This window comes from Magnolia sinica, chromosome 13 (genome assembly GCF_029962835.1).
Source record: "Magnolia sinica isolate HGM2019 chromosome 13, MsV1, whole genome shotgun sequence".
NCBI lineage: Eukaryota > Viridiplantae > Streptophyta > Magnoliopsida > Magnoliales > Magnoliaceae > Magnolia > Magnolia sinica.
The window spans coordinates 26,517,985-26,530,739 of record NC_080585.1 but is presented as its reverse complement, the minus strand read 5'-3'; the positions used below and the strand labels follow the sequence as shown (position 1 = coordinate 26,530,739).

The window sequence follows — 12,755 nt, the reverse complement described above, 5'->3', positions numbered from 1 at the left end:
GTGGAATGATTCGTTGATGTGGATGGAGGACTTTATGTGGGTGAGATCCAACCTTCCATTAGGTTGGCCACCCTTGTTAGGCCTTGATCCTGGATATCACACTGATTCAAGACTTAAGCGGGCCTTAAAATACGAGACTGTAAAATCTGCCTAAAACCTTGAAAATTCACTTGGCGTGGTCCACCTATGTTTCACGGTAGCATGATTTCTGGAGTAGTTTCATCTTGGTGAGAAGAGTTGTATGAATGGATTGGATGGTATATATAAACCACGGTGGGCGCCATACAGAACTAACAGTGAACTTCCTGCCCCAACACTAATGGTGTGGCCTTCTTGAGTTTTGGTTCGACCCAATTTTTGGTTTCCAAGGTGAAAATGAGACAACAAACATGATAGAGGCGTGGATCTCATGCATCTTCCCCCTACGCGGTGCTCAGTTATTTATAGGCACGAGATCTATAACAATCCTGTAGTCAGGTTAGTGACAATTCATTGTTTTTTCAAGGGGAGTCCAAAATCATCTACAATACCTGTTTGAAGCTGTGCATAGAACACCCAAGCTCTTTGGGGCCAAAATGTTGTATGTGTGAAATCCACTTTGTCCATCAGGTGATGACCCTTACGTTCACCGTACAAACAAAAGATCAACACGATAAGAAGCTAAGATGGGTGACACCCAGGGGAACAATGTAAAACTTTGACTAAAACACAAGCTTACGTGTTGTGCCCTCCTTGATTTTCGGACGAGGCTGGTATTTGAATATTCCTTGGCGAGTCACACCTGACAAACAGGTTTAGTGAGATATAGAAACCATGGTTGCGTCACAAACAAGCCTATGGTTGGTATCCCATTCCCATTGTTCCCTGTGGTATGACCCGCCCGAGTCATGGATCTAACTAATTTCTTGCCCTGGTGCTTAGCATTGGGGAGGGTACCTCTAATGGACGAAGTGGATTTCACATATACAGCATGGTAGGTCCCAAAGGGTTTAGGTGTTTTAGTCACTGAAAAAAGTGATGTGGATGATTTGGGCCTCTTTTTTTGTTTTTGTTTTTTTTGGAGAGAATTAAAATTTTATTAAAGAGCAAAGCAAAAACAGAGCACCAAAAAAGGAAAAAAAAAGAACAGAAACAAAAACAAAAGATGAGGATCCAGAGTCCTCTACAACAACGGTTTTATGCAGGCGTACAGCACCCAAGCTGTATGGGGGCCACCATGTTGTCTGTAGGACATCCACTCAGTTGACAACGTGTGCCTCTTAAAGCTCGGCCGCATGGCAAACCAACTGAAACCATAACTAAGGTGGGCAACACCACAGGGAACAATATGTATAGGATGCCAACCATGGGTTTCTCTGTGGGGCCGCCATGGTGTCTAGATTTCATCAAAACCATTCATTAAGTGTGACTCACCAGGATGTAGGGAAATAAAAAAAAGAAAAAGAAAAAAAAAGAAAAAGAAAAAGAAAAAAAGCCTGAGCTAAACCTCAAATGGGCCACACCTCATGAACTTTAGAGATTTTAGGCATAATTTTACATTATTGCCAGTGGTGTTACCCATCCAAGTTTCCTATCGGGCTTATCTTTTGGATAAATGGTGAACAAATGGGTTATTAGATGATGAAAATATTGGATGTCAAACATATAGCATGGTGGCCCCACGAAGATAGAGGAGGTTTTCTACATAGGGCAACTTGGTGAGGTAATTTAGGTTTTAATTAATAGGATATTTTGGTCATTTAAATGAAGTCTTTTATTGACTATTTATCCATTTGTATAAAAGGAAGTGTTACAAAATTCGTAGGATATATGTGTAATTAGATAACATAATAGGTGAGTGAATGTAGTTTTTTTTTTGAAAGGTAGGTGGGTAAATGTAGTTATACCATAAAAACAAGTGTTTGACTGTTATTTTCGCTAAATTTAATTGGTTGGGTCAAGGTCAGGATCATTTTTGGGCGGTCCAAATCCAATTGAGAATCAGGGTCAACAATGGGTTGGGCCTTGTCTACTTTGAAAGGTTCTGGTTCTGATCGATTTGATAATGAAGGTGGTGTTTTAGATCCATACCTGACCAAACTGGTTCAAATTTAGATTTGGATCCGTTTATTATTGGTACAGCTGTACAGGCCCAATGCACCTTCCAAGTTGTCTGGACCTATTTTCGCTAGTTGTACTCATGGTTGTAAGTCTTGGATATAAGGTTGTTTTTTGCCTTGTGCATGAAATGACACAAAAAGGGATTTGGTTCCCAAACTATAGGATGATTCCTTGTGGAGGTATTCTCAGCCCCTCATGTGCCAACTTGTCATGTGGGTGGAACATCTGACCATGCACTAGGGGGCCCCTGGAGTTTTAATGCAAGCTAGAATGATTTAGGAAGCATGCGGTGAAGATGTGGGTCCCAAAGACCAATTTTTGGGTTCTCTGTCTCCGTGGTGGGCCTACTTGTGATTTGTGCTTAAACATTTTTAAGAGTGAATGATCCTTTGTATGGTTGTAGTTTGATTCCTTGGAGTCTTTATTTAGTAAGATATCAATTGATTTTATGAGTTCAAAGTCCCTTTGGTTGTCTTTTGTAATGGTTTCCAAGTATGAGGAAGTCTTCTTTCTCATCTAGTCATTAGTAGTTTTCCATTTTAGGAGATTTTGCATCTTGAGGGATCTTTAATGGAAGCTGGAGATGTAGGTCCATAGATGGGTGAGATTTTAGGAATCTTTTCTTAATTTATAATTACTGAGTTTTCTTATAAGCTGCCTGGCAATGAGAGTGAAATAATAAGGTGTGACTATTGGAGAATCTATTCTCTGGAAAAGGGAGAAAATTGTTAAGAAATCAACCGTGTATGCAAAAATCTGATCTCCTCTTGTTCTCGTCTCTCATCCACCCCACATCGAGTATAGAAGACCTGACCCTAATACAGCCTCGTCGACTCATTAGCTGGGCTACATGTGCATTTGAATGTGAATCATTTGCAGTTATTCTAAAACATCCCATGTTTCCACAAACGAAGGGACCATCTGATGAGTTGGCCTGACTGACTTTTGGGTCTGCTCATATATGGATCAACCGATGCATGGTTTGGATGCCCTGCCCCACATACCACAGGAGCTGCATGTGGGCTTTAGCAAAAGTTGCAAATCTTTCTGGTATGTATTCTTGCATGAATGTACGCCTGTGGAATCCATGGGTCATGCAAGTGAACTTGGGTGCATGTCAGTTACCCATTCCATATTTTACATAGATATGTGGGCGCAGAGGATTTATATGGTCCTGATGATTCAGAATGTGAACGGTGTCCTGCTGCAGTGCTGTACAAGTGCAGCCCAAAAAAAGAGTATTCAAGATTAGAGATTCCTAACCCTTTGATCAGCGGCCTACAAATTGACAGTTACGTGAAAAATGCATCAATGGTCCCAAAAAAAAAGCCCAACAGTTTGGATCTTTGCATTTGGAAGATTTTTTGGCCATCTCCCATCTGCTGTGGGCCTCATAAGATGAACTCTCTGGATAGACGTGCCATGGGCCTCCTTGTTTGGACCGTCTGCGACACACAGTTCCTGTTCTGATGCATCGGAATTTGTATAGTGCCCGGGGTTGAATGATCATGTATGGTATGCTTTCTGATTGTCCATCTCTCCCTTGTTTCTTTTCCTGCAGGGTGGAAAACACGATGTGCAGAGTATTTTCCTTTCTCGACATACTTCAGTGGCCACCGCAGCTCAGTTTTCCCCCAAACCACTGATCAGGAATCACGTGATGCACCAGAAAATGGTGTGAACGATCAAGAAGCTAATTCAGGCGATTCTCATCCCCCAAATGGAAAGTTAGAAGCATTTAAGGATCTCCACATCTAATCATATCCCCACGATTTCTTCGTATAGTTCCTCTTTGCAGGAAAACAATGAGATCCAAGAACACAGAAGTTTCCATATGTCTAATTGTGCTGGATTCAGGCAAAGCGAAAATCTGCTAAAAAGGAGGCTTGGAAAGGAGCAGCTTCCTGCTGAAGGATAAGTTTTTTGTCAGCACAATGCAAGTTCGCCATTGCTTTGGGATTCTGATTTCTCAAAAGGCTGTTTCATTCTATGTTTTATGGAACGGATTCTGTTCCGAATGTGTATAATTAACTTAATGTTGTGGAGGTTGTCAAAGAAGAGATCCCGGTCGCCCTTGTTTTGGTCTTCAATCCACTGTCAGATTGATTTCTTGGAAAGAGTTGACTGGTGTCATCAGTGGTCGACGAAGCTTTTTAGCAGTAGGCCTTTTTATTTTGACGGGCTACATTCGTTGGTCCGTGTACAATACCAAAAATGGAAAATTTTGGCTTGAAATTCACTTTTGTATCCTTTTGATTATTATGCAAGTGATCATCAATCTGGCTGTGTTTCCTAAGATTGAGAAATTTGAGGGAAATAAAAAGGTTTTTTTTTTCTGTTCTTTCTTTTACCATGTTCTGTTATTGATTATTCTGGAGCCATGTGCTTCTCCCAAATGAGGTTCATGTGTGGTGTCTATGCAGCTCATCGGGCAGGCTGATTGTTAGTTGACATGGCCAAAAGACTACGATCAGGACAATCATCTGGTGGGACCTATCTGTGTTGAATATGGATGTCTGACTCTTGATGAATTATTTTTAACCATCTAGCCCAAAGTGGGTTAACCTCTATCCATTGGCCGGGAATGGACATGTTGATGGACCCCAACGGCACGTTTGATAGGTTGGTACGTGTGTCAATGATTACCCTCATTTCTTCTTCTTTTGGTATAAAGCTTTATCCTCTCGGGGAAAGTCGTAATTTATGTTTATTCAGTATGATAATGGTGGACCCCTTTTTAAGTGACCCCCTGTTCTCCTCCCACTGATCAGACAGGAGGGTTCTCATCTAGTGGGCTCCAATCTTTAACAGGTGGAGTGGGAACGTTCCATGTGAAGAATTCTGCTGTTTGGTGGACTGGAAATGCACACCATCCAAATTCAACAGGGAAAAAAAAAATGCTTATTTAGAATCAATGGTCCATGGCCCGAATCTCCTGGATAAGGGAATGTGACACGGATTGTGTAGTAGTACACTGGTAATGTGTGCCTCGAGATGGTGTATGTTCATTTTGCCAGTTCATTTTAGGGCATGCGTCCAAAAGAAAAAGAAAAAGAGGCAGACCAAATCTCAGGTGGACTATACTACAGGAAACAGGGTATTTTTGGGCTCATGCGCTAAAATGTGCCCGTGAGCGAGCCATGGGCCCCAGCTATGGTCTTGAATGTTTTTTTTTTTTTTTTTTTTTAATTTTTTTATTTTCTTTCTGAGAAGGCCGCCATATATTTCATCTTGAAAGATTTGAGATTGTTAAGAGCGGCCACTGTTATTAGCTCACACTTCAGTGTTAGATTTGAGATTGTTAAGAGCAGCCACTGAGATTGTTAAGAGCAGCCACTGTTATTAGCTCACACTTCAGTGTTAGCCACCCCCGCTAGGGAATCGATACCAAGATCTCATTGTTGAAACGAGGTATCTTTCACTCAGTCTACCACTTGAGCTATGGATCAGGGTGTGTTAAGAGCCTGTTTGCATAATATGAAAATTACATTTTAACTAAGTTTCTAAAATTTATATTTTTTATCATTTGGTTTTAAAGGTGTGTTTGGTTGTAATGGAAAATTATGTATCATTGTAAACTCCTCCCAAATTTTAGAAGGAAATTTTAGACAAAGCTTAAAATTACACATGGTTTTACAAAATCTTAATTGTGCTTTGCCTCTCCATCCAATGGAAGTGATCCTTCATAAGGGACGTGCAATTATATGGACAACCAACCTAAATCATCACACCTCTATTATAGTCAATACGGACAGTCCATTTTCCTACTATCTATCTACCAATCATCCGCACTAATTGACTTTTATGAGAGATGGGATCAAAGGTTAGCCCCACATGTGGCTCTATTATTTTCAATACAAACGGTCCATTTTATCAGCCATTCATGAAAGTGTATCATCCAATCAAAGTAACATTTTGGAAAGGACAATCAATTCAAGATGGGTCTCACATGATAGATCATTCATGTCAATGATGGGACCTCTATTATAATCAATATAGACCAGTCCTTCATCCTAGACATTAATTAGATAGCTAGGATCATCCAACTACTTTTACAGGGACCAAGCAATCAGAGGTGGACACCCCAACTACATTAATGGACCTATGCTATAATTAATATGGACCATCTATTTTTTTGACCATTGATCAAATATAAGGTGTCATGCCCAAAATTTGGGTATATAGTGTGCAGAGTTTCGGTTTGTAATTCGTATATAACATTTTCTAACTTCATCTGTTGATAAGTTTAATCAAGGGTAAGAATTACGTTCATTTTAAGTTCCACTCAAGTTTGTCGAATTCGAATAGCGTATGCATAAAACTTAACACCAATCAACTGAGTATATATAAATCTCCAGCTTCACAATGTATCAATTAAATAAATTTAAACAATTGCTTAAAATTTCATAATTAATGCCAATGTGCATTGTACGCCAATCAAACTATCCTAACAAATAAATTAGATATTTAGGAATGGTCTAATGTCGCCAATTCATTTTTAGACAAGTATGGCCATGTTTCACATGGGTCGTAATTAAGTTCAGTGACCCCTTACGGTTCCTGCACAACATCATCTGCTAACGGCATGTCTGTATGATTTTTCCATCAATAAAAAGGTAAGTTGGATAGGCTTAGTGAAATAACCTAGCGTGGTTCATAAACATAGCAATTAAAATAGTACAAAGCACTGAATGTAAAAATGCATGATGTATGAATGCATCAGATGGGGTGATCGTTCATCTGCTTAGGTTGGAGATCGTCAACCCACATCCATCCATTGTTTAGGCTTCCACCTTTCAGTAGACATGGGCATAGCCCACAGATAGTAATAGTTTATCAGGATTGACATTTCTTCTAGGGAGGGTTATCTGGATCAATCAAGCAATATGTGGATTCAATGGATGATGTGTGATTTCATCATTTGATAAACACTTGTTTTAATTCAGAACGTAAGTATGTGATTCCATTATTTTTTCAGAAATTAAATGTGAGAATATAAATTAGAATGTGACACACTTTCATGAATCAACATCAATTAGATCAAAACATCAATCATCCAATTATACAAACAATTTCATTTTAATTTTCATGAACATGAGACATGATGGGTTACTCACTTGAGTCTAGTAGTGAAGAATTCACAAGATGATCCAATGGATTTGAGTTTGGAAATCCTAACAATCACACAACCATGTTATTGTTTGATCCAAGTACATCACATAGTGGGTCCCACCTTTGATTCAATGCCCTAAGTGGTCAACCATCATGCAACAATCTTCAATGATCACTTAATTGGAGTTTACATGCGTGATATATTAATTTGATTCGATTATCAAAGCTCAGATTCCGTCTAGACACCTGTCAATGAATATGGTTGATCGATCGACATCGATCAATGATGGAACTTTGAATCGACAAAATTCTGTTTAAGGCATATAAGTGGTTGGACAAAATTTGGCACCTTCGATAAATCGATCAATCATACGCAAATAAGCCCAAAAATTTAGGGATTTATTTTAATTAAGGGTCTACGGTTTATTTAACTACAATAGACAAATCTACCCTTATTATTGAACCTTCATTGGTTAACAATCAGTGATGCTCATAGATTGTTAATCTGAACCATTCGTATGATTATTTATTTTTAGATTCCAAATTGAACGGCAAATGATTAATTGAGATGGCCCACTGGATGATTGGAACATCTAGATTCTTGAGGTCTTGGTATATTTTGTCTCTACACATTGGATGAATGGTGTGTATCTAGCTACATACACAGTGATGGCCTATCTCGACCTTCTACGCCAAGTGATACCAACATTTGCACGGAAAATCTGAGCTTTCCTTATTAAACACTTATAGATCTGATAAAACAATAATCGTATAGCCGAATTGCCTCATTCATAGCCTTGTCCAAACAGTTAAATCACAAATTTACAAAAATTCCTGATAACTAATTTATCTTACAAATATAAATCTACCATCATTTGTAGAGAGCAATTTCTTGTACTGAAATAAAACTATTTGCATAGAGAATTAATCATCTTCATTCAAGCGTGTACGATGGTTAGAGGACTAATCCAAACCGTTCATCGCACCTGTTTGGACACATATTAAATTAAGATTATTAAAATTATAATGGTGCCAATTTGAAATTACTTTCCCACCAACCTTCTCTCTCTTTTTCACTTATACATAGGGTGTCTTTTGGTTAATATTTAAGTTGAAGTAGAATTCCTCATAGGGGTCGTTTGGCACCATGGATTGGAGGGGATTGGAAGGGATTGGAGGGGGTTTCCAATCCTCTGGTTGTTTGATAGCATAAAGCAACTGGGGGTTGCAAATCCAGGGGGTTTCCAATCCCCTCATTGAGGGGGTTTGCAATCCACGGTGAGAGCTTGGATTACACCTAAAATCATTTCAATAGTCGCAGGTGTAACATGTGTGTCACTATACACTATCATTCTATTGGGCACATGGCCCACTAATGATGATCAGGACCGTCCAAACATTGTCAATGTAAATTAACACCGTTCAAACATTAATTGTCTAGCACCGTCCAAACATTGTCCATGTAAATCAACGATTAAAAATCGTTGGTTAGTCACTCAAACATGATCTTGTGCTTGTGGCCCCAACCGAGACTTGAAATTTCACCATTTTCGGGCAAAGCATATATTTCAATGGGCTTATCACAACCATTATATCAAAAATTACATATCTCACTAATTAGAGATATTAAAGTTGAATCAGTAATTAAATTTAAATCTTTATAAATATACTAGGGATAGGTACTTTTGGATTAAAGTTGATTCACACTCCAGGGTGCCAAACACACTGGGAGGATTGCAAATCCAGGGGGTTTCGAATCCAGGGGGTTACAAATCCACGCTCCCAAACAGGCCCTTATGACACCTTCCTTAAAAGGAAATGCTCGTTGGGAGGTTGAGAGATACAGGGAGAGAGTTGAGAAAACGAAGAGGAATTAGACATAGAGATAAGATAGGAAATAAGAGATTATGGATTAGGTTTGGATAAGAAAGAGATGAGATACAAAATATATATCTCCAATTCATTTTTTTTTTTTCCAGAGGCGTTACATAAGAATCATCTTATTAAAATGACTTTTTAGTGGATATGTAATCAAAGGTGGGCCCAACATAAAGGATGATCGCTTGGAATATTTGCAGGGTATGAAGCTATTGGAATTGCAGAAGCTTAACATATTTATTTTACAGAGCTCGAATAAAAGATGCTATGTATACTACATGCCTAATGCAATTTGTAATCATTGTTTTAAGGATTTTTATAAATAAGGATTAAAATCGCTAGTACAAGATGTCATGAGCTAGTTGGCACAACTTTAGTTACATCCTAATGGCCCATAAAGGCGCATTTGGATGCATCCGAACCATGAAAAAAAATAATTAAAAGAGTCAAATTTGAAAGGAGTAGAGTATGGCCCATAAAGACGCATTTGGATGCATCCGAACCATGAAAGAAAATTAAAAGAGTCAAATTTGAAAGGAGTAGAGTAAAATGTCACCAATGTTTATGACATGAGTGTTGTTATGATAAAAAAAGGAGCTTTGGAACCATCTAAGAATGTGTATCATGATTGGACTTTCTCTTAACTGTCCCTTTTGATCGAATAGTGAGGATCATCCAATCAAAGTAATCTTTCGAAAATGAAAATGAATGAAAGGTGGACCGCATGTGATGAATGGTCCAAATCAATTATTAATTTTTTATTATAATCAACATGAACCATCCATTGTCCTAGCAATTGATTGGATGGCTATGATCATCTAATATCAGAGTGAATTTCAACAGGAATAAGAAATTAAAGGTGTGCCCCACATGATGAACGATGTAAATCAATGAAAAGACCTTATCTATATTTTGACTAATTTGTATCATCCAACTTCCTAGCCAATGGTTGATAGTAGAAATATTTACTCAAAGTGATCTATGATGGACATGCAATCAAAGTTGGATTAAAAGAAAAAAAAAGACAATAAAATTTAAGCACAATTTTCAAAAATCCAATTTAATAAAACTAGAGTCTCCATCTTAGATAACATTGTATTTCTACATGTCTACAACTTTTAAGAACGGTCCAAAACATATATACCTTTGCACGATGGAAATCATTAAGTAGTTTTTCTCAATTTTGTTGATGTTAACTCTTTTAATTTAAGAGCTAATCTATCTCATATGAAGGAGATCAGAGAGCCACCATTAAATTCTCTGTAGTTGAGGAAGATGTATGCTATTCATAAGGTGAAACCATACTCACACGTGCTTCAAGAGAAGAAAGAAGGAGATGAGATGAACTCTCTCTCTCTCTCTCTCTCTCTCTCTCTCTCTCTCTCTCTCTCTCTCTCTCTCTCTCTCCAGGGCTTTCTAGATGACTCATCTCTAAGATTAATACTATATTTATGGTGAGGGCTTAGGGTTTTAGGTGTAAAGGAAATCCATTGATATGCCTTATTCGTGCATATATTCAAGATTAATGTTACAATGATCAGACCATTGAATTTGGGCCATCACATTAGCATCAAGTGCGATCAAAACAATTTTAATGATTAGAAAAACTTCAACGGTTTAAAACCTTTAAAAGGTTATTTAAAACTTTTTGAGTACTAGTTCCAATGATAAAACTATTTGATAAGACCTTAATTTAATTATCAGATGTAAAGTAAACTAGTGGATCCCTCATTGACTCTTGCAAGGATTAACAAACCCTGATGGAGGTGCTTGATTACATCAACTTTTAATGGCCTCTAGGTAGTCTTGTAAAGAGAGTGAAAACCATCTAATCAAGATATGCCCCTAAACATCCTCAAGTCTAATGATTAATAATTTTTCACACAACTTCAAGTCCTAATTACATTGATCATAGTCCAATCTATTGGACCCCTAAATTAATGACCTAAATATAATCCTCCAATGCATCCGCTCAAAGATCCAAACTAAGATATTGTATTTATGGCATACTCACACTCCCATTTGTGGTTAGGACGAAGGCACACTAACATCAACTCAGCCATGATGGAGACTGTTCAACCTGACCTCAAATAGGACCACCGTACATTTCATCATAAGATGTGTGTGTTTCAAGTACCTGTGATAGACATGACTCGGAGTACTGAGATCCATGGATCACATCTCTCTTGGTCAATGACTATCATGCCCAATCTCAAGTTTCCAAGGATAATAATGAGTTGCTCCTCACACAACTTCTATCTATGAATGTTTTAGGTGACACCACGCATTATCTAAGATGTATCATTTTGTTCACTAGGAAACACATGTCATCATGCTATATGGTTGAGATTGTTCCTATCACATCCACATGATCAGTGGATTATGACTCACCTGAGTTTTTTTATGAGGACACAACTCTATCTCCCACTTGCCCTAAAAATAATTTAAGCTCAAATCAAATACACATGTTGAATAAAACTTTTTAATTAAAAGAATTAAGGAGTCGTATTGATAATCTTACAATCTAATTAGTCTCTCTAATAGTAGCTCCCATTATCTAACACACGTAATTGCGTGTATCATTAACTTTATAGTTGTATAATGCATGCATTTTTATACTGTGATCATGCCTAATCAACTGAAAACTCCTATTCACTTAAGAATCCCATGATCCATAAGAGAGTAAACATATGTACACTGCACACTTGAATCATTACAGAACTATCCAATATATCATATGCTAAACTAATAGTGTTACCATATAAGTTATATAGCCCAATTTGATCTGAGACACATTAAGCCCGTTTAAGACAAGCTTGAATGTTTATGATATAATCTTGAATGTCTATGATTAAATCCAATGAGATATGGACAATCACTATCTGATCAAACTAGACCATCTTAAATAGTATATCGATAAACCCACTGAGCTCAAATTTCATAGTGTAGACACCCCACCTAAAATGAGAACAAACTACTCTTCAAACCTCAGTTTGACTTCATTAAAATCATTTCTATGCAAACTCAAAAATCTTTGAAATGCCAAATAGGTTGATTAGGAAGGGCCCTTGGCATGTTTCGGGAATAACCAAGAGACCCAATTGATGAATTTAGAACTCAACGGTGCGTGGTCACCGTCGATTGATCAAACTATCTAAAAACCCAAGCTGCACTCAATTTTGATTATCTGTGGCCCACTGACTCAGAGAAGCCTTGAAAATCCGAATGGGTTGAGGAGGAACTGATTGAAAAATCTGAAACCTGATAAAGCATGATTGCAGTTGATTACTTGAGCTATTCGAAACCTAAGCCGTGGCCAATTTCAATAATCCGTCCCCTATCAACTCCAAGAAACATTAAAGATCTGAATGGGATGGGTAGGAACATCTACCGAAGACAATTATTAACCCGATCAATAGCCTCCAAGAACAGAGAAGAACAAAAGCTAGCTACTTATCTATGCCCTCTGCAAGCCCAAAGATCCTCTGTACATAACAACAAGTGTATGGAGGACACCAAATTAAAATACTTCTCATGCAAGGGAGGGTGATTAAAATGCTATTTTCTGATTGGTGGCATCACCTGGAAACCAAAACCAATTATAATCCCAAAAATAGTTTTGAGAACATGATAAAAAAACCCAACACCGACCATGTAAGGGAGGC

At 37.8% G+C, this 12,755-nt stretch overlaps 1 protein-coding gene across 3 annotated transcripts in view; it reads left to right on the top strand.

Annotated features, from left to right (window-relative positions):
- The window catches only part of LOC131223336 (N-terminal acetyltransferase A complex auxiliary subunit NAA15), a 64,687-nt gene extending 60,254 nt beyond the window's left edge, over window positions 1-4,433 (top strand). For all 3 annotated transcript variants that reach the window (XM_058218711.1, XM_058218710.1, XM_058218712.1), the window contains exon 26: window positions 3,662-4,433. In XM_058218711.1, coding sequence (XP_058074694.1) covers window positions 3,662-3,858 — 197 coding nt within the window. In that variant the 3' untranslated portion in view covers window positions 3,859-4,433. The remainder of the gene's footprint in view (window positions 1-3,661) is intronic.
- The last annotated feature ends 8,322 nt before the right edge of the window (window positions 4,434-12,755 follow it).